General features: G+C 42.0%; 2 protein-coding genes across 2 annotated transcripts in view; one reads left to right on the forward strand and one right to left on the reverse strand.

Annotated features, from left to right (window-relative positions):
- Nucleotides 1–9: 9 nt before the first annotated feature.
- Nucleotides 10–6233, reverse strand: iscu (iron-sulfur cluster assembly enzyme). Its single transcript, XM_041202709.1, has 5 exons — nt 6036–6233; nt 4280–4393; nt 2948–3058; nt 2189–2267; nt 10–379 (listed from the first exon to the last, which is right to left on the reverse strand). The coding sequence occupies exons 1-5, from the start codon at nt 6120–6122 to the stop codon at nt 315–317; spliced, it is 456 nt and encodes a 151-aa protein (XP_041058643.1). The 5' UTR covers nt 6123–6233; the 3' UTR covers nt 10–314.
- Nucleotides 6234–7095: 862 nt separating this feature from the next.
- The window catches only part of sart3 (spliceosome associated factor 3, U4/U6 recycling protein), a 42234-nt gene continuing 26171 nt past the window's right edge, over nt 7096–23158 (forward strand). Inside the window, exons 1-4 of the mRNA XM_041202225.1 lie at nt 7096–7351; nt 14752–14878; nt 15174–15278; nt 16438–16622. Coding sequence (XP_041058159.1) covers nt 7139–7351; nt 14752–14878; nt 15174–15278; nt 16438–16622 — 630 coding nt within the window. The 5' untranslated portion in view covers nt 7096–7138. The remainder of the gene's footprint in view (nt 7352–14751; nt 14879–15173; nt 15279–16437; nt 16623–23158) is intronic.

The following is a 23158-nucleotide window of genomic DNA, read 5'->3' on the forward strand; positions in this document are numbered from 1 at the left end:
ATAATAAACTAATTACTTATATGTTTATATTATATTTCTGGGGAACAAGTATACAATCAAGGCCATTATGCAGCTAAACCAACTTATGTTTACATCTTCTCATCCATGTTCTTAATATTTCAAGAAACTGAACACCTTCCCCAAAATAATTTTTATAATCCACAAGAACAAAGCAATAAATTGAATTACACATTAAGAGTCCATTTAATAAACTTAGAGCTGTCTTTCAATGCAACATTTATCTTAGCTTATTGAAATTCCACTACACAATTGGGTCACTAATAGTTGAAGCATGGTGACACTGCAATTTGTAATTATTTCTTCTGTTGTTTCACTTTGTAGTCAGCCAGAGCAGCTTTGATTGCATCTTCTGCTAGCACTGAAACAAAGAGAAGCAATTAAATTGTGCAGCTGATATTCATAAACCTCTACTTGACTGTGTCCCAAGAAAGGAAATGAGCCACACATTTTCACTCATTTGAACCTGCCTCAATTCAACAGTTATTTTGAAGAGCAACAGATTCTGAAACTATACTTGTCGTAATGGCGTTTATATATTCTGCAGAAAGGTCAGACCCAGTAGAATGGCTTTGTGTCATAATAAAAGAGTACTTCTTGGAGCTGCAGCATCAAAAGACAGAGCTCTCTTGCTCAATGAACAACTTATGCCAACTGAGGAAAGCCAATTAAGACTCTCCTGCCTCCATCTTTAAGTAAAGATAAAGGAAAGGAACTGCACTGAAAGGTCAGTCAAGAATATATAAAGTCCTGGAGTGGTTCTTGAACCTACAAGCTCCTGAATCCAAAACACAAGTGCTACCACTTAAACCAGTCAGCATAGTGAGGCTGCAAGAGGAATCATATCAAGCAGGTTATCTAAACTGTTAACGCATTTTGTACCTTTATTGCATTTTTATCAACACTTCTGTCTGGAAATAATCAGTAATAATAGCAGACAAATGCTTTTGAGTAATATTCTGCCAACTTTAAGTGGGTTAACTCCTCTCAATGGATAGGGAAGGTCACATGAAGTTAAACACTCATCTGCTTATATAGCAAAGAGTAACTTTAACTCTTTAATAACCTGTTTGCATTGCTTTCAGTATGCTGGAATGTTTCATCGTTTTGTTAATAAAACTACTAGGAGCAATATCATTAGCATGTACAGTACTCTTTCAGACGTATGCCAAGTTTACCCAGCTCACCTTCCTATTAATAGTATGTTAATTATATTTGATACACAGGTGAAGGGCATTGTTTAATTTAGTACTCAGACATCCCTTAAAGAGGCACAGAATCCCTTTATAGAGAGAAAAAGATTGTGCCCCTTTAAGCTGTCAATTTGTTTAAATTTATTAATTTGCCCATCTGTTTTGTGGCGTTCAAGAATATAAAGGGATTCTATGCCCCTTTAAGGGGCTATCACTATTTTGATTTGTTAGTTTGATTAATTAACCCACTTTTTCACTGAAAAAAGTATAAAAAGGATTCTGCTAGTAGGTAGGAGGCAGACAAATGTGATGTGGCAATTCTGTAAATAAAACTATCAAGAAAAGGATTTGTGTCTAGTTTCATACTTCATTTGTCTTGACATCCAATTATCACACCACTACTACTGCTGTGCTATCTGCCTAGCTATGCGACAAATTTGTGGACAAGGCAGAATTTTCTGCAGCATAATAGGGATAAGACCAAAGCTGCCTTCTCAAACACTCCTCAGTGCCTGATATCACCACTTCATGGTTTCTCAGAGCCTCAGTCTTTCTCAAACCCAGAAAGAGCAGCAAACCACATTATGTTGCCCATCCACAAGACTCTCTTCCACTATCAATCTGTATAGTAGCCTTAGCATAAAAAAGTTTTAAAAAAGGAAACTCGGGTGTTAAACAATGGATGTTGAGCCAGAGGAGAAAATGAGTGGAAACATGTGGAATCTCAAAACTGTACCCTCTGCTTTTCATGGAGTATCCTCTTTACCACTGGTGACTGAGCCAGCAGTCACCTTGTTCTACTCTGGAATTTTCTCCCCAAATTCTTCCACTGCCCACACCAACAGAAGTCTTAAAGCCTCTTGAACCTGGCCTTCAACCACCATAATTAAATACACCATGCAAATTTGAGCTGTTTCTGTTAACAAACAAATCTGTCACATCTGCTTTGCATCACTATAAAGTGAATCCAAACTTACTTGAGCAGTGCAGTTTGACTGGAGGAAGACAGAGTTCTTTAGCAATGTCTGTATTCTTAATCGTCAAGGCTTCATCAACCTACAATCCAATGAAGGCCAATGATAATTTCATCAAACTGACCATGTAACCACAAGGCACAAAATATAACAAAGCAGACAATTACTTTACAAGATGCAGCAGAAACATGTCTAATATTCTGATTAGATTTTACTATGTTGCTCCATTGAATAGTGCAATGGTACATGAGCATACACCACAAGGTTCTTACTCAGATCAGGATCAGACAGCGCATTTCCCACATGAATGACAGCAGGTGTACTTTCAGTGCTACATGAACAAGTTCTTTTACTGCCCTATCATTAAGTGTTAATTTTGGCACCAGTAATTCCTGTTGCAGAACCTATAAGACAAAAATTGTACTTTTTCTACATTGTCCTCAGATACATTTTCAGGCAGTCTCCACTGCAGTGGTGAAAGAGGAACTATCATGCGTTCACAATGCATTTCACAAAATCTCAATCGTATAACGGACTAGTTATGGGATTTTGGATAAATGAATTGAGGAGAGAGGATATTTGTTAATGTAAATCATCTGCCGGTGAGGAATTAGTAATGTCTTGGGTAGTTACAAACTTACTCCCAGTGACCAAGTTTAATTTTATCAATATTTTAATGGAGCATTTTGGTCCCTTCTATATTTCCATTGAGGTACTTTAGAGGCTGTCATGAGGTAGAGTTTGAAGATTAAATATCCTTACCGTTTTCCCTTTGACCCATTCTGTAGCCAGTGAGCTAGAAGCAATTGCAGATCCACAACCAAATGTTTTAAATCTTGCATCAACAATTTTCCCATTACTGTCCACTTCAATCTACAGAAGAGACAGTCAAATGCAAACAAGTTGTAATCTTTTGAGTTACAATCTATCACAATGCTTAAAATTAAAAATCACTATTTAAGTATTAAATTGGGAGAAAGAGCAACCATCTCTCTGTATTTTCCTCCCACCAGTACAACAGGCTGGTGACATCCTTGAAGAGGTGGGGAGCCATTTGGCCTCAGTGCAGTCCCAAAGTTTCAGGGATAAACTGGCTTGAAATATCACATTGGACAGGAGACAATTAGGAAATGGTGCATCTATTAAGTATTGCAGAATTCCTGATCAGTCAAACAAGACGAAAGAATCCTCTAGAAAATTTCATCACTGTCTGGTTGTTCAACTAAGCCAAACACTAAGTGATGCAATAATGCAACCCTGACCACAGAAAAGCAAATCTTCTCTGAAGTTGCAGATGTTTGGACTTTATACCAGTACCCATCTTGGAAGATATCAAACATATGTAGGTGCTCACTTCTGTACATATTAGCTGAAACTCAACATTGTTTCAATCTGCAAAATCCAAAAACACCAGCAAGAAATCTCCACACAATTTGGCCACTGAATGTTAGTGCTTTGTTCAGAGACACCACTGGAACCAAGCAGCAAGAATACAGGTAATACAACAATTAGTTTCACTTTAATTTTAACTGTATTAATGTGTACTAAATTTAAGCAAAGGATAAAAGACATATTTTCTACAATGACAGCATAGAAACTACATTGAATGTAGAATCTCCGCTCTCCTGAAATGGTTAATATTTCTAGAAATACCTTACAAAATGTGAAGGCAGTTAAAAGACTGAATGGTTTCTGGTGTGGTATTACTGATCAGTTTCCTGTCTAAATTGCGTCTCCCATTTGAAGGCACCATCTTGAAGTAAGGCTCCAGAGGTGTGCTGCTCTCTGCCATTTGACTATGTGGCTTTTTTTAAAAAAAACTTATGAATCTAGCTGGTTTAAAAACATCATTATCCTTTCCCATTGCATGCTTTCAGCAGGGATCATTTGTTCCCAAATCAAGAGTAAGGACTAACTTTTAACTCACTTAACCCAATGGCACTGAGGCCAACTGTTGCATCCTTGCTTATGTCAGCTTGTTTAGCCAAGATCTCATTAAAACTTGTACCAATCCCTATCTGTACAACTCACTTTCATACTGGGAACAAAACTTGACCAGGGCACCCCTCTATTACATATGCGCAGCAATTTTACCTGTAGTTTCATGACATCACCACAAGCTGGTGCACCAACCAGGCCTGTTCCAACATTCTTTGAATTCTTATCCAAGGATCCAACGTTTCTGGGATTCTCATAGTGGTCCACTACCTGTATAGATGGGGTAGGAAGAAATTACACAACTTGAAAAGAAGTAGTTGAACTACAAATGTTAAATTTTCAGCATCAGCTTCTAATCTGTAACATCGAAGTGTGAAAGCCAATTCTCGCCTTCCAAGGTTCCCCCACATCATGCAGCATTCCAATTGAAAGGCTGACAAGCAACTTTACCAGAGATATAAGTCAGGAGTGTGATGTTATATTATCCTCTTGTCTGGATCAGTGGTGTTGCAACACCACAAGAAGCTCAATAGCATTCAGCACAAAGCAGCCTGCCATCCACCATCTTAAACAGTCATTCCCTCCACCTCCAAAACAGTAGCAGTGTGTACCATCTACAAGATGCACTGCAGCAACTCACCAAGGCTCCTTTGACAACACCTTCCAAACCTATGACCTCTACCACCTCGAAGGGCAAGAGTAGCAGATGCATGGGGTCACCTCCAAGTCACACCACCTGATTTGGAATTATATCACCATTCCTTAACTATCACTGAGTCAAAATCCTGGAACTCCCTTCTAACAGCATTGTGGGTGCTCTGACACCACACGGCTTGCAGCAGATCATCGTCTTCTCAAGGGCAATGAGGGATGGACAATAAATGCTGGCCCAAGCAGTGGTACACACCCTCCTTGATGGAAGAAATAAATAATCCCTTTACCACCGATATGAAGAGTCTTCACACTTAGCTACTAATTCCTCCCTCTCCTCAAAGACTAAAACTTCACCATGGATTTCTAAGTGCACATCAACACCACAAGGCTGCACTCATTGATCAAAAACACTGTTTTCCCCTAATGCATTTCTGTTTTCTTAAACACCCAAATGAAAGCTGATTACATTCTAATGGCTACCTGTACAACATGGAGTATCTGGGCCCTGTACTATACAACACAAATGTTTGTGACTCTTTCACCATTAATTAAGAGGCTCCTTCTCCATGGAGATTTGCCCCTCACCTTTTAGCAGGAGGTTGATGTATGGACAAGAATACACACACATTACTTTAATGCTGGAATAGCTTTTAATACATATTTTAATTAGCTAGATCCAAGATAGGAAAATTTTCTTCACTCACTTGTTAATATGAATAACAATGTACCCAAAATGAATTTGTATTGACAATAAAGTGGAATTGAATTGAGTTTGTTTTGCTGTGCACAAACGGGCTGCTTGAGTTTCCTACATTACAGTGACTAGACAAATTACTCCATTGGCTATAAATTGCTTTGTCTCGCCCGATGGTCTTGAAGGACACGATATAAATGCCTTTTTATCTTTACCCACCCATCCCAATCTCTTCTCCTCCCTCCAACACCATCCACAACTCTCACCTCCCTCCACCTTTCCCTTTAATAGTGCTGGAAACACGCAGGTCAGGCAGCCCGTGTGGGATTACTCTATCAGTACATTCTTCTATCAGGGTCGTCAGCCTGAGGAAAGGTTGAGTTAATTAACGTCCTCTGACTATTTCCAGCACTCTCTCTCCTTATTTCGCCAGCGCTCGCCCCGCATTGTTTTTACAGCGTCTGACCCAGTTCAACAAGAAAGCTCCCAGCGCATTGACAGTGGACGTGGGGCCCTCAAACTCTGCCGCCGCCGCTGCCATTTCCCCTTCTACAGCCGTGTTACCTTCTCGTGGTAAGCAGCAGCGAGCGGTGCCCGAGCCTGGACTACAAGCCGCAGGAGAGAGCGCGAACGCCAGCCAACTACCGCCATCGCCGAGACTTAACTGCGTCACAAGCTAACCATTACTTGACAGGCTACGCCCCTTGCGCCTTTATGTCACCAGCCGACGGGTAACGCAATTACGACACTGATTGACGGGCCGCACCCCCGCCTGGTGACGCCCACAGATAAATGCGCCAATTGTGCTACCACGTCATCGGGCCCAATCGCCATAGAAACTCCGCCTGTTGAGCCATGGACAGGGGTTGTCCAAATAGTCAGCTGCCAGGTTGACCAGCCTGCTTCAACTTCTCTGTGATCCCACGAAAAAATACAATAAATTGTAGTCAATAGAAAAACAAGAACCAATAATTCAATGATATAAAAACCCAACTAAGTGCTGGAAATTGAAATGCTGAGCAGGCCTGTCAGCATCTGTAAACAGGTCAATGGTTCATGTGGGATGCTGACTGATTTACGCATTTCCATTACGGACTCGTAAACGCTATCTTCCTCTCCGCAGATGCTGTCAGACCTGCTGAGTTTTTCCAGCTATTTTTGTTTCTGTTTCAGATTTCCAGCATCCGCAGTATTTTGCTTTTATGAAATATGTGAAACTGTTTAACTGCAAAAAAGGTTAAAGTGAAGGGAATTGAAACAATAAAATGCTAGAAATACACGGCAGGGCAATGCTCAAAATGACGGGTGAAAAAATGTGTGGATGGCATCTGGCCAATTCTGAAGGGAGCTTGCAGGAAGGTAAACAAAACACCGATTGCACACCCCAATCTGACAGCACATGGGGTGAAAGTATCTGCTTCAATCGACAAAACATCGCACCCTTACAAACATGGCGACTCTTGATGCCCGCGACGTCTGGAGTTCATCATATTTAATCGTGAATTTCATGAAAGCCCTGGAATCGCGTTGTTATGACGTATATATCAGCCCCCTTTATCCCCTATTCTCCAGAAAAATATGTTCAACTCGTTTCCTGCTGTAATCTGTGGAATTTTGCATCACTTTAAAGCTTTTATTAAAATAATGAAGGGTTCTGTGAGAGGAAGATGTGTTTTTCGGAATGTGAAGTTTTCTCATTTGAATCGGGCGCCTTGGCCTTTCAAGGATTGGTTCGCATGATGGCGACTATGGAGAGGCGGCGGTCGAGTGAGGCCGAGGAGTTGGAACTCGGAAGCGGGGGAGACTCGGAGGAGGAAATGGAAGACTCTTCGGAGGATGAGCAAGAAAACGAGGCGGAAATCCAACGGTTGGAAGAGCAGGTGCGCTCCGGGCTAGGGAGGGACGCCGAGAATCGGAGCCCACGGGATTTAAAACTCCGGCCCTGCTCCCCTCCTCCTCCTCGCCCTGCCCTGACACCCCCTTCCACCCACCAACACCCCTACCCAACACACCCTCCCATCCCCTTTCACTGATTCATCCCCTCCGCAGAGTGATCACCATAAGGGAGAAAATAAAACAAAACCAAACATTTCAATTGACTAATTACCTGGAGGAGAGAAACAAAACCCAAATTTACCTGAAGGATCACCTAAAAACCATTTGGTCAGGGTTCATCTTTCAAAGAGCCAGAAATAAAGCAAACTTCTTTGGCTCATCTACAGAGAGAGAGAGAGACAACATAGATTTCTGACTAGGAGCAATAAAGCAGCTTCACCCCGATTTGAAAGAATAGGATGTATCTTCCAGCAGCTGTATACAAGTGATCAAGGAGTTGACCACCAAGAATTCTGAAGGATTTGAAGCGACTGTCTCATCACACAATAAAGACCCTGTCATCATTGCTAAACCCCTGGTGATCTTGACCTCCACTTAAATCTCAGAAATTTGGCACATTGAGTACAAAAACAGGCATTTCTGCTTGTGTTTATCTGCTCTAACACTTTGGACAAAGTTTTGAGTGCTAGAGGTGTAATGGGCTGGTTTAATGACTGTGATATATAAGTCAACTCTCTCGTAAACAGATTACTGAGTTATGAAATCCATGATGCTTACTGGTGTGATGAACTCTGTGTTCATACAGAATGAACATGTATTTTAAAAAAACATCTGGCAGGATTTACTGCCGACAACTGAAGTGTTGCTGAGTGAAGACATTTGTTTAAAAATCCTGGGGTATCAGGCAAATATGAGAAGTGGTAAAGCTGTGGACGTTTTCTAGGTTGCGCACCTTGTCCTTACGTAAACAATTTTCCATATTTAGGCTGTGAGTCTCCAGTGAATAAAAGCATGATTCTTTATTGTGTGTCCCATTTACGGTTGTGTAGCCCAAGTGTAACAATGCCCGATTGTGGCTATTACCAATTTTTTTTCTGTCACTTTTCCGTGCACTAAAGCATTTTATGCAAGCTGGAATGGATTTATTTTAAATAGGATAATTCTATAGAAGCTTAAAGACACAGGCAATATGCAAATGTTTGTAATTGCTTTCTATATAGTATATATGTGTGCACATTTCTCCTTTCTTGTTTATATAAAAATGTCTTTACTGCCAAGCTTTAAAAGGAAGGCTTTTAAAATAAATGAAAAAGTGAAACATTTGCAGTGAATAGAACAACAGAAAAGACCTAACCAAAAAGCAGAATACTGTGGATGCTGGAAATCTGAAATAATAACAGGAAATTTTGGGAAAAACTCAAAGTCAGGCATCACCTCTGGAGAGAGTAACTGTTAAATGACCTTTCATCAGAACTGGGCAAAGTTAGAAGTGTAATAGGTTTTGAGCAAGGGGTGGGTGGGACAAGGACGCAAGGAAGGTCTGTGATAGGGTGAAAGACGAGAGATTGAATGACAGAAGAGTTAGTCTTCCAGGGCCAAAGAAAATGGTGATGGGGCAAGAAAAGAAACCTGCCAAGATGAGGTGTGCAGCTAACTGAAAGAAAAGGAAACAAAACGGGGACAGAGTTTATGGTCTGAAATTGTTGAACTCAATGTTGAGTCCAGAAGGCTGTAAAAAGCCTAATTGAAAGAGCTGCTGTTCCTCAAGTTTACAGTGAGTTTCACTGGAACAGTGCAGCAGGCCAAGGAATGGAATGTCAATGTGAGAGAAAGGTGGAGATTTAAAATGACAGGGCTCCCGAAGCTCAGGGTCATGTTTGCAGACTGAATGGAGGTGTTCCGTAAAGCAATCACTCAATCTCCATTTGGTCTCCCCAGAATAGAAGAGACCACATTTAGGTCAGCGAACATAGTAGACTAGCTTGAAAGAAGTACACACAAATTGCTGCTTCACCTGGAGGGAGTGTTTGGAGTCTTGGATGGTGAGAGGAGAGAAGGTAAAATAAACAGCTGTTACATCTCCTGTGTTTGCATAGAAAGATGCCATATGAAGGATACTGGTTGTTGGGAGTGGCTGAGGAATGGACCAGGGTATCATGGGGAACAATCTATTCGGAATGTTGATAGGGGAGGGGAAGATATGTTTGGTGGTGGCATCATGCTGAGGGTGGTGGAAAATGATCTGTTGAATATGGAGGCTGGTTGGTTGAAGGTGAGGACAAAGAGAACCCTATCATGGTTTTGGGAGAGAGGAAGGGGTGACAGCAAAAGTGCGGGAAATATGGCGGAAACAGTCAAGGGCCCTGTCAACCACTGTGGGGTGTTTGGGGGAGTGGGGTCCTTTGATGAGGGAAATAAGACATCTCTGAAGCGCTGTTGTGGATGGTTGCATCGTCGGAACAGATGCGATCAAGACGGAGCAATTGGGAGAACGGAATCCACACAGGGTGTAGGGTGTGAGGAAATGTAGCAGGGAGTCATTGGGCTTGTAATGAACATTAGTTGATGGCCTATCTCCAGAAATGGAGACGGAGTAGTCAAGGAAGGAAAGGGAAGAGTCAGATATGGACCATTTGAAACTGAATGAAAGATGGAAATTGGAAGCAAAGGTGATGAAGTTTTCCAATTAATGGTGAGAGCAGGACACTGCATTGATATAGTCACTAATGGACCGGAAATAGAGTTGACGGAAGGGCCCCGAGTAGGACTGGGACAAGAAAACTTGGTTGTATTCAACAAAAAGGCTGGCAAAGCTAGGATCCATGCGGGCACCCATTGCAATACAGTTTATTTGAAGGAAGTGAGCGGAGTTGAAAGAAATTGTTCAGAGTGAAAACAAGCTCAGCCAGGTGGAGAAGGGTGGTGTGGTGGTGGATTGGGGCTGGTTGAGTCTTCATTTGAGGAAGAAGCAAAGAGCTGTCAGACCATCTGGGTGGGAGACAGAGGTGTAGAGAGATTGGACGTCCATGGTAAAGAGATGTTAGGGCCAGGAAATCGGAAACTTTTAAAGTCAGGGTGGACTTCAGAAGAATTATGGATGTAGGTGGGCAGAGACTGTACGGGGTGTGGGGGTGGTGGGTGGCGGTGGGGGGAATAGAGTCAAGGTAGGAAGAAATGAGTTTAGTTGGGCAGAATCAGGCTGAAATGTTAGGCTTACTGCGGCAGTCCTGTTTATGGATCTTGGGAATGAAGTAGAAGTAAAGGAAGAGATCAGTGCTATAGTGAGGAATGATATAGGCACTGGAGAGCAAGACGTAGAGTCAGTCTGGGTAGAAATAAGAAATAGCAAGGGAAAGAAGTCCCTGGTGGGAGTAATCCATAGGTCCCCAAACAGTAGTTTAGCAGTAGGGCACAGAATAAACCAGGAAATACTGGGAGCATGTAAGAAAGGCACGGCAATAACCATGGGTGATTTTAATATGCATAGAGACTGGACTAATCAAATTGGCAAGGGTAGTCTTGAGGGAGAGCTCATAAAGTGTATTAGAGATTGTTTCTTGGAGCAATATGTTGTGGAACCAACCAGGGAGCAGGCTATTCTGGATTTGGTTTTGTGTAATGAGATGGGATTAATTAATGAACTCATAGTAAAGGATCCTCTAGTGAACATAGCATGCTAGAATTTCAAATTCAGTTTGAGAGCGAGAAACTTGAGTCTCACACTAGTGTTCTGGAGTTAAACAAAGGTAACTACATAGGTATGAGGGCAGATTTGGCACTAGTGGACTGGGCAGGAAGGCTACAAGGTAGGACAGTTGATGAACAGTGGCAGATATTTAAGGAGATATTCAATTCTTCCCAATTAAAATATATCCCAATGAGGAAGAAAGGTGGTAAGAGGGGGGAAGAGCATCCATGGTTAAGCAAGGAAGTTAAAGATAACTTAAAGGCAAAAACTAAGGCATACCAAATTGCAAAGGTCAGTGGCAGGCTGGAAGTTTGGGAAACTTTTAAAGATCAACAAAGGGTCACTAAAAAAATAATAAAAAGAGCAAAGGTAAATTATGAAAGAAAACTAGCGCAAAATGTAAAAACTGATAGCAAAAGCTTCTACAAGTATATTAAAGTAAAGAGAGTAGCTAAAGTGAATTTTGGTCCCTTGGAGGATGAGACTGGGGAGTTAATAGTGGGGAATGCAGAAGTGGCAGAGACGCTAAATCAATATTTTGCCTCAGTTTTCACAGTGGAGGACACTAATACTACCCCAGTAGTAACAGGTAGTGCAGAGGATATAGAGAAGGAAGAACTTAGAACAATCACCATCACTAAAGAAAAAGTACTGAGCAAACTATTGGGATTAAAGGATGACATGTCCCCAGGACCTGATGGCCTACATCCCAGGGTCTTAAAGGAAGTGGCAGCAGAGATATTGGATGCGTTGGCTATAATATTCCTAAATTCCCTGGATTCTGGAAAGTTTCCAGTGGGTTGGAAGAATGCCCTTATTCAAAAAGGGTTGGAGGCAGAAAGTAGGAAACTAGACCAGTTAATTTAACATCTGTCATTGGGAAATTGTTGGAATCCATTATTAAGGAAATAGTAATGGGGCATTTGGAAAGTCAAAATGCAATCCATCAGAGTCAGCATGGTTTTATGAAGAGTAAATCGTGTTTGACTAATTTGCTAGAGTTCTTTGAAGATATGACAAGCAAAGTGGATAATGGGGATCCTGCAGATGTAGCATATCTGTTCTTCCAGATGGCCTTTGATAAGGTGCCGCACAAAAGATTAATACACAAGATAAGATCACACGGAGTTAGGGTAATATATTAGCTTGAATAGAGGATTGGCTAACCAACAGAAAGCAAAGAGTTGTGATAAATGGGTCTTTTTCTGGATGGCAAGCTGTAACTAGTGGAGTGCCACAGGGATCGGTCCTTGGGCCCCACAATTTACAATCTATATTAATAACTTGGATTCAGGGATAGAAGGTACCTTAGCTAAATTTTCAGATGACACCAAAATAGGTGGGAAAGTAAGTTGTAATGAAGAAATAAAACATTTACAAATGGATATGGACATGTTAGGTGAATGGGCCAAAATTGGCAAATGGAGTTTAACGTGGATAAGTATGAGGTTATCCATGTTGATCGGAAGAATAAAAAGGCGATATTATTTAAATGGAGAGAAACTTAAGAATGCTTCAGTGCAGAGGGATCTGGATGTCCTCATTTATGAATCGCTGAAAGCTAGTATGCAGGTACAGCAGGTAATAAGGAAGGAAAATGGAATTTTGGCATTTATTGCTAGAGGAATAGAGTATAAAAATAAGGAAGTGTTGTTGCAACTGTACAAGGCTTTGGTGAGATTGCACCTGGAGTACTGTGCACAGTTTTGGTCCCCTTACTTGAGGAAGGATGTAGTTGCACTGGAGGCAGTTCAGAGGAGGTTCACTAGATTGATTCCGGAGATGCGGGGCTTGTCTTATGAGGCGAGATTGAGTAGTTTAGGCCTATACTTGCTAGAGTTTAGAAGGATGAGAGGAGATTGATCTAATTGAGGTATATAAAATGGTAAAGGGGATGGAGAAAGTAGACATGGAGCAGATGTTTCCTCTTCTGGGGCATTCTAGAACGAGAGGCCATCGTTTTAGGCTAAGGGGTGGTAGGTTTAAATCAGAGATGAGGAGGAATTACTTTTCTCAAAGGGTCGTGAATCTGTGGAATTCACTACCTCAGAGTGCAGTGGATGCCAGGACGCTGAATAAATTTAAGGAAGAGATAGACAGATTTTTTAATTAGTAGTGGGTTGAAAGGTTATGGGGAGAGGGTGGGAAATTGGAATTGAGGCCGAAATGAGATCAGCCATTATTGTAATGAATGGCAGGGCAGGCTCGAGGGGCTGAATTGCCTGCTCCTGCTCCTAGTTCTTATGTTCTATGTAAGTGAGCTGTACGGGGTTGGGGAACTATAGGGTGGGATGAATGTAGGAGGAAATTAGGTCAGTGAGTGTTCGGGAAACAAAGGCTTGATGTTTGGTGGGGTCATGGTCCAGGGGGAGGAACGGAAAAAGTATTTGAGAGTTGGCACTCAGTCTCCACAAGGCAGAGGTCAGTATGCCAGACAACAACACAACGGCCTTTTCAAAAGGTTTGATAACAAGGTGGACCTGAGAGAACGGAGTGTAGCAAGTTCAGAGAGAAACGGGTTAGAGTGAATGAGGGAAGCAGAAATTGAGACAGCTGATGTCCCGCTGACAGTTCTCAATGAAAAGATCAAGAGTGGGTAAGAGTCAGAGGAAGAAGTCCAGGTGGAAGGAGAATATTGCACTTGGGTGAAAGGGTCCGTTGAGTGGAGGGAAGACTCCTGCCCAAAGTAGTGGGCAAGGAGACAAAGGTGCCAGAAGAAGAGCTCAACGTCATGCTCAGCTTATAATTCATTAAGCTGAGGACATAAGGGGACAAAGCTGAGTTCTTTGCCGAGGACAGATCATTCGGCGTCAGAGAGGAGAAGGTCAGAGGGCATGGTGAATACGTGGCAAGAAGTAAGACTAGAAGTGGTGAGGTCAGATGGAAGGGAATGAGGGATCTGGAGGGGTGTTGGTATCCATGAGTTGTTGGAGCAAGCGGTCCTTAACACCTGAAAGAAAGCAAAAAAATTTTTTGTTGAGGCATCAAATGAGGCAAAAAATGAAATGAAACTGTGGAGCAGGACAGCTTTGAGGTAGGGTGAGTGGATGCTGCTGGAGAGGGAGGTTGAGTGTGTACATGTGGCAGCGCATGGCACTGAGTGTGGATCTCAGGATGGAGAGATGTGAGAACAGCAGAAAAGACTTGTTGAATAGAATTCAGGAATGGTTTACACCCCATTTTTAAAAAATTCCTCTTTTTTAAAAAAAGGCAGTCACTTAATAATGGCTGCTCCTAACCTGCATTCTGAAATTTGCAGCTAAATTCCCATCTGCAAAGACCCCTTACCAAAAATCAATGAACTCTGATTAACTTGATCCCATGTTTATTTAACTTAAACTTTCTGTCCTTAAGGCAATACTGTTCCACTTTTCCAGAAGAATGCATTGTGTACTATATTGTGCAGTAATGTAAAATAATGTAGATTCTGACAGAGTCATGCCAAAGGTATATTTTTAAACTCTTCTGTTCATCTTTTTAAAACCTGTTGTTTATGGCCTTTCATGATTTTATACTTCTTAGACCACTGGCCAGTTTGTCGCTAACTGAGACAAATGACTTGACTTGCCATAGACGGAGCAGACATCTGTTTTGATCTGATGTGTGTGACAATTTAAGAATGAAACACTAGATTTATAGGTAACTAATCAGATATTATGCTGTTAAATAAAATGACAGATGTGTGATGGTAATATTTAGAACACACTGGTAACGTTGATATGGGGACAGTAGTGATTTGTGCTCTGTTTCTTTCAGCTTTCCATCAGTGCCTATGACTACAACTGTCATGTGGATCTAATTAAATTGCTGCGTCAGGAGGGGGAGCTGGAGAAATTGCGATCTGCTCGACAGAAGATGAGTGAACTTTTCCCACTTACTGAAGGTAAGATTATAATCACCGACAGTTGCGTCTCCAACTGAAACCTAGGTTATTGTAGCATTTTTAAAGTAGACCAAATTTTGTAACGTATTTGTAGAGTTTGAAGAAAGAATCCATTTTCACAAGATCTTTATTATAGTTCTAGCTGTTCTTTAATTTCTATATTCTGTGACCTTTTCCCTGGAGACTGAGTATGTGATTATCCTGTGCTATTGATGTTGTAATCATATTGCCAAAGATCACGTAATCATGAATAATGTTGCCTTTAATGGGAAACAAATGTAATTGTGTTTTGCAGAGCTTTGGTTGGACTGGCTGAAGGATGAAATTCGAATGGCAGAAGAAGCATCTGACAGGGAGAAAGTTTACGAACTGTTTGAGAAAGCTATCAAAGATTATATTTGTAAATTCCTTTTCTTTACACTTTGTCTATGAACAGCCACAGAATTCTCTGATCAAACCAAACTCCTCCCCTGCCACTATTGGTCTTGAAGATAGGTCACACCTGTTGGCTGAGTAGTGCTCATCCTTCTTAGTTGTCTCAATGAAGTGAGGTGGGAAGAAGGAAAGAGACGTGGGGTTTATAAAGTTATTAATGTGTTAATAGAAATAACGTCCAGGCACTGTGTAATTGCAAAAACTAAGCTGTCCTGACAGTTAGCTCTCCTCTGTTACATACATTCAGCCTTAATCCTGGCTGTTGGTTAACTGAGAAATTAAAAATCCAAGCAGACAAGTGATCAAATATTTCATGTAACTGGGAGTGATGGTACACTGCTAAGGCTGATGAAGTTCCCCATATTAGAATCTATTGTAGACACTGTGATCATCATATTCTCCATTATTCACTCAGGTATTTAAGCGTGTCAAACTGTAGAACCTGTAGATACTGATAAAATTGGTGTCCAGTTAGTTGACACTCATCTTAGTTGTCAAAACTGCAAAGAAATCACCATGAATAGATTCCCAATGATTTTGCCTCCATTTCTTATTCTCTTTTACTATATTAAAACTCAGCTCACTGGACAAAAAGCAGACTTTTGGACAGGCTCCACAATATGTTGGGCATAGTTGACTCCACTGTAGAACAACCAGGATGTAAAAGTGAATGAACACTTAGACCCTGAAATAATGTCACTGGATACAAGTATACAAATACTCCTCTCTAGTATTTTAGTGAAGGTATTAACCTCTTTTTAATAATTAGGTTTATGCCTCTGCTAAAAGTAGAATGTGAACAAGTTGTTGTGATCAGTTATCTCACAACATAATTTTAGGGTCTAAATGCAGGTTGTTCCACAATAGAATCAGGTTTTGAGACCTGTCTAAGAGGACAAATTATGTCTGACAGGAATGAGTTTTATTACAGTTGCGAAATTGTGGTGTGTGCTGCTCTGTGTAAAGGGGCATTTCCCCCCTTATACCTTCTGGAAACCAGTTTTGTTATTTGTGCCCTCTTGATGTGGGCACCTGGTAACAACGTAAGGCTTGGTTGTCAGAATACATGTACTGGTTTAATTCTGTTTTGATACACTAATGTTAACAAATAATTTTCATTACAGGTCCTGAGATATGGCTGGAATATGCCCAGTACTCCATTGGTGGGATTGGTCAGCAGGGTGGTATTGAGCGAGCTCGTGGTATATTTGATCGAGCCTTAACTGCTGTTGGACTACATATGACAAAAGGAGTAGCAATCTGGGAGGCCTTTAGAGAGTTTGAAAATGCTATTTTAGGAACCTTACAGGTAAGAGAATGAGAACTCTAGATTAACATAACGTGAACAAATGGTAAACCTGTAAAGACTCTGTATTGCATGGAGCTAGATGCAAACTAGCAAGAAATAATTGGCTAGTTGTGTAGAAAATATTGTATTGTAAACTGTTCATTTTTTTCAATTTACTCATCTGTGAAAATCCATTTAAACTGAGGTTTCTTGAACTAATGCATTCAGCTTGAACACATTCCTTTTTGTTGGGAGGGATATTAATAACAAGGAGTGGAATAGCTTCAATTTTCGGCTTCCATTTCTGCCTGAAAAATGCACTTTAACTACAAATCAAAGTGCAGCAGTGTCGGAGATTAATCACCCCAAGGCATCATTTCGTACGTAGAAACCCCATTTATTACTTGTGCACAAGGGAGACAATACAATGAGAGCTACTGTACCATCTCGCAGCAGAATACATGCAGATCTGTTAAAAGCATTTTTATAGCCAATCAGTAAATTTTGCACAAACCTAACCGTTTATTTGAATAAGTTAACTGACCAATCCATATTTCAATAAATTTCCATTCCCAGCATAACGGATGTTGTGCTTATGCACATGCTTGTCACAAACCTGATTACATTCGTCCTGAGAAAGAACAAAATGGAATGTCTCAGGGCTCATCCTACAACTGTGGTCAGACAAGATGGTATTATCAAGGCTGCAGTATTTTTCTATTAGGCCTAGGCATATAATTCAACTTCCCCATTAACCCTTTTAGCACTAAATGGATTCCCTGTAGTTGTCTAGGCCACCACACTTCCCCCCTTTTGTCTTACAAGCACAATCCACCACCCTTAGCCAAGTTCTATGTATCCTAGCTGCCGGGCTTCATCTTCAGTGGAGTATTGACTCCTGAGGAGAGGGAGGGAATAGATAGCTGGCTTGCCACCAGGACTCTGGAGGTTCTGTAGTCGGCAGACAGAGCGGATGCAACAGAGGACGAGCGGGAAAACAACATACAAAACAATAAGCAGGGCAAGACCTATGACAAGATATTTGAAAAGAGTTTTGAAAAGGCCCCCAAACCACCCACCGACATTAAGGAGCCACCCCCACCAGTCAAAGAATTTTTTCTGGGCAACTGCATGGAGGAGGCGCACTTGGTCCTGAATGAAATGTACATCAGTCTCAATCCTCTGGTCCTTGTTATCGTAGAAACAACATGTTTCATTAATAGCTGCACAGACTCCCCCTGCGCTGCTAGCAGGAAATCCAGGGCCATACGGTTCTGGAGGACAACCTTGGAAAGGGACTTAGCTTCCAACTGCAGACTCTGAATGGCGTCAACAGTCTTATCCTCAATAAGTTCCACTGTAGCAGAAATATTAATAATGGCCTTTTCCAGCTCTGAGACCCCTAGAGCTGGGATGAAGGCCCGGACAAATTTGTGGAATCCAGTGTTGCGGGTGACAAGCGGGTTCCAGTTTGATCGTTTATGAAGCCTCACAGGCCCTAGATGGTTGTGGAGAGAGTGAATAGTAAGGCTTTTGACCCCAAAGGCTTCAGGGACAATATAGCCAATGGTGCAGGTGCCCACCCAATTGACAGGGAGGGTTTTGTACGACCTGTTTCCACAAAGCGAGAATGAGCCATTGCGGACAAGGTTAGGGTACCAATAAGTGGAATTTTGGCAAAAGCTAAGCCGGTCCCAGACAAAAGAGGAATTCGTCTGGTCATACCAGCGGATGCAGCGGGTCTGACTGAGCTGCAGTGCTCGCAGGGCCAGCAAGTCAGGGCAATCAGACTGATTTTTACCCAGATTCTTCAGTGTAGTAGCCATTAGTGGTCCAAGTGGAGGTGGAATTATTTGAGGTGAGATTGTATGATCGTTGGCAATCACACCCACCCCCATTAAAGTATGTGAGTCTATCCTCAGATCTCGGGACCTGCGAAAGACACACCATCTCATTGGCCTTGCACTCCCAAAAGGAAGTCAAAGGACCAGACTGGTTGTGGAACCGGAATCGGTCCTCCTGGTAGTTATAATCAGGAGGGTAGGCACAAGAACCCAATGGCAACTCGCCCACTCGAGTACTACCCTTGGCATAATTTCTCCTGATGCATAGCCAGGCCAGCCCCTTAACAACCACAAAGGTGAGCTCCCGTCTCCAAATGGGCGTTTGATGAATGAGGGCCCCTGTATTACCTAGGGACCATGCGGAATCTGAGGGGAAAGCCAGAAAATGCATCTCTGAGGAGGAGGGGTTAACAGGAAAATGAGTACAAATCCAACATTTAGTCCGATTAACTTGCGAAGCTATGGCCTGCATCCGTTGAACCACAGAATTGGTAGTCCATGCCCCCGCAAGGACCATGCAGGACACGATCCAAATCAGTGTCAGCATTCTGATGGCTCAGTTAAAGTTACTGCACAAGCACTTCCGTCTGAGGTCAGCGTCCACTTGACATGCGAGGCTTGGATCCACAAGGGTCATCCTTCAACCTTCACGGCCATATGGGTGGTGAGCAGGACTTGGAAAGGCCCCTCGTATCGAGGTTCCAAACAGTTCTTTCTCCTGAAGGTCTTTACCAGAACTAGATCCCCAGGCTGGTATTGATGGCAGTCTTCAATGGTGGGCTTTTTCTGAGTTCTACTACCTGCGTATGCAAGCTTTTGAGAGAATTAGTAAGCGCTATAAAGTATGTAATCATTCCCTCATCCATAGCATGGATGTCCATTTCCTTAGCAGACAAAGGTGGGGCCACTGGGAGGTGCATAGGACGCCCCATTACAACTTCATAAGGAGAAAGGGAGGTGGGACGGTTAGGGTGAGAGTGTATAGTCATGAGCGCCAGGGGTAGAGCTTCAGGCCATTTCAAACTGGTTTCTTCACATAATTTAGCTAATTTGTTTTTCAGAATACCATTTTGTCTTTCCACTGCCCCATTAGACTGGGGGTGGTATGGGCAGGAAAGGTGATGGTTGCATTGTAAGGCCTTCAACAGCTCCTTTATCACTTTAGCGATAAAATGAGGCCCATTATCACTTGATAAGATCTCTGGTATCCCAAACCTGGGTATGTATTCACGCAACAACAATTTTGTAACAATAATAGCATAATTTCGTCGGGTGGGATACGCCTCCACCCATCGCGAGAACAAACATACTATAACTAAAACATAATTATATCCCATTTATTTAGGCATTTGTATAAAGTCCATTTGTAGATGTACAAATGGGCTCCATGGCTGGGGTCCCGTACCAGCAGTCACTGTGGGCGTCTTGCCTGGGTTATGTCGTTGACAAAGCAGACATTGTGAAGCATCTTTAGTTGCCATAGTGAAAAACCCAGGCGCAAACCACATCTGCTGTGCCATTCTGTTCATCCCCCTTTGCCTGCATGGGTAAATGAAAGTAACATGCGGGCAATCCAGGGCAGGAATGAAGCAGGGGCAACAGCACGGCCATCAGAAGAAATCCAGAGGCCGTCAGAGTGTTGTGCGCACGATGCTTGAGTCCAACTGTTTTGTTCATGGGTAGATGCCTGTGACTGCAAGTGAATAATATCAGTTAGACTAGCTACAGGAGAAGGGGTTGCAGCCTGATAACAAAGGGGAATCACAGACCCAGTGAGCCCTAGCATGGTCAGCCCTATCATTACTTTGAGAAACAAAATCATTGCCCTGTGTATGGGCAGAGCATTTAATAACAGCAAGGGAGGAGGGGAGCTAGATAGCCGTTAAAAGATTAGTGATGAGCTGCCCATGGTGGATGGGGGTTCCTGCTGAGGTGAGGAATTCCCGGAGTTTCGACAGTTGCCCAAAGTCATGTGTCACGCCGAAAGCGTATCGAGAGTCAGTATAGATATTGGCCGATTGTTTGACAGCAAATATGCAGGCTCGTATAAGGGCAAAAAGTTCAGCGGCCTTGGCAGAGCAGGACGGCGGGAGGTGTAATGCTTCAATAACAGAGTAGGAGTCACAAATAGCATACCCGGTAAGTAAATCACCGCTTGGTGATCGAGTAGAGGAGCCATCGACAAAAAGAAGGAGGTCGGGATTTAACAGAGGATGATCCTGTAGATCTGGGCAAGGTAGAGTGGAGTTCTGGACAATAGTGGAGCAATCATGAGGCTCGCCGTCTTCCTCCGTGGGTAACAGGGTAGCGGGGTTGAGAGTGGTACATCGTACAATAGTTAATGAGGGATCCCCTAAAAGGGCTGTTTCATAGTGGAAGACGCGGGCAGCGGTAAGGTGTTGGGTGGCCGAACGGTTAAGGAGAGCCGCGACTGCTTGGGGAACATGTAGAACAACAGGGTACGTGACTGGGCGGTGATGACAGCAAGGTAGGCTGCCGCAACGGATCGAATACAGGAGGGTTAACCGCGTGCAACAGGATCTAAGCGAGTACTGTAATAAGCAACCGGTCACTGGGCATTCCCATGGAACTGGGTAAGTAGCCCCTTTGCAAAGCCGCAGCGTTCATGAACATAAAGGCGAAAAGATTTAGTATAATCTGGAAGGCCCTGGGCGGGGGCAGAAATAAGGGCTGTCTTGAGAGCCGCAAAAGAGGCTTGAGAGTCCCAACTTCCAAGCGAGGTCCTCAGGGGCAGAAGGGCGGGCGAGATCCTGCAAGGGCCTAGTGTGTTTCACATAATTAGGGATCCACTGCCGACAATACCCTGTCATGCCAAGAAAATGAGTCAGATCCTTTTTAGCACAGGGGAGGGAAAGGGAGATAATGCTGCCGACACGGCGTTTGGATAGGAGTCGATCGGGGCCATCAAGAACATGGCCTAAATACTCAACATGGGATCGGCAAAACTGTAACTTTTCACGGGAGGCCCAGCAAGAAATAATTGGCTAGTTGTATAGAAAATATTATATTGTAAACTGTTTATTTTTTTTCAATTTACTCATCTGTGAAAATCCATTTAAACTGAGGCTTCTTGAACTAATGCATTCAGCTTGAACACATTCCTTTTTGTTGGGAGGGATATCATTAACAGGGAGTGGAATAGCTTCAATTTTCGGCTTCCATTTCTGCCTGAAAAATGTACTTTAACTACAAATCAAAGTGCAGCAGCACAACACTTCTTTTTACACAGTTGTCATTCTTGCAGTGTGAAAGTGAGATTTTAGTGCCAAATTATGGGCTGTTTTGAGCTGCAGATCCACATTGTTTAGAAACTGGATTTACTTGGTCCAAACTAATTTTAGCTAAGAGAAGGGATTCTTATACCCCAATGCCTACATTGGGTTTGAACTTGGGTCACTGATGAAATAATGTTCACTGATATTATGACACAGCTGATGGTAAATGCTGAGTTGTTCAAACCCCAGAGGGAAACTTGAAACAACAGTAATAACCAATTTTTACAATTTATGTTTCGAGATGCAGGCTTTGAGTTCAGTTATAAGACCACCGAGTCTCGAGAGGTTTTTTTTTATAAAACTAAATTAAATCTTTATTAATTAAAAGATTGTAAGTGCATATATATGTCTACAAATTACTATAATAATTTCTAAAAATCCCGAAATTAATCTGACTCCCAGTTACACCTCCATTAAAGCAACAGTAAAACACACAGATTTAAACAGACCCCTGGCAAAGCACACTCTGGACAGTCACATTAAAAATGAGTTTCTTTCAGCTCTGGGTCCTTGCAGACAGTGGCTTGAGGCTTACAGGCCGGAGGCTTTAGATCTTAGAATCCCTCTTTTTCTACCAACAGCATTCTCTTCCTTCATACATATTTTCCTCTTTGAATGCAGATTCTCATTGTATCACTAGGTTTTTGAACTTTACCTCTTCTAACAATAAATTCCTTTCATAGCACCAATTTTATTAGCTAAACGTATTGGCTTCTTCTGGCTTGATGTAATATTTCACCCATTCTTTTGAATGGTTTATTTAAAAATGCAAATTTCCCCCTTTACACTTCACTTTCTAACTTCCTTATGTTTATCTAATTAACATTTCAAACCTACTTCTCTTCTATACATCAAAGCCTCTAGACTATCTGGCTTTAATCCAATTAAGACACACACACATACACATACAAACACACTGATACACACAGACACTGACACCACTGGAACTCCATTTTAAAATAATTCCCAATAACATTATGGACATTATTATGTCTTCTTGACACTGGTCTGTGGCAGCACTTGTATCTCAATTTTTGCACTGGTGCATTATCTGCTTAATTCATCAGCCAGGCAGTGATGTTGAATTTTCCTTCAGTTGGAAGAGGGAATGAGGTATTTATTTGGGCGTTTAAACTTTTTGCCCATACCTGCATTGAAATCTTGGTCGAGTGTTGCAGAGATTTTTAAACAGGATTAAGGAGGCTGTGAATAATTGTAGGATTTGGGCATTTGACGCTCAGTCTGATTCAGGTGCAACTCACAGTTGATATGAATTTGCAAACTTAGGATGAGCAGCAGAACTTGTGCCTCAGGTTGCTAATTCTCACTGAAGTCTGTATATGTAGATAGTTCTGTTTCATACCCTGTACCTTGTTGAATTAGAAAATATTAAACAGAAATATTGAAGTGTTTTATT

This window comes from Carcharodon carcharias, chromosome 13 (genome assembly GCF_017639515.1).
Source record: "Carcharodon carcharias isolate sCarCar2 chromosome 13, sCarCar2.pri, whole genome shotgun sequence".
NCBI classification, from domain to species: Eukaryota; Metazoa; Chordata; class Chondrichthyes; order Lamniformes; family Lamnidae; genus Carcharodon; species Carcharodon carcharias.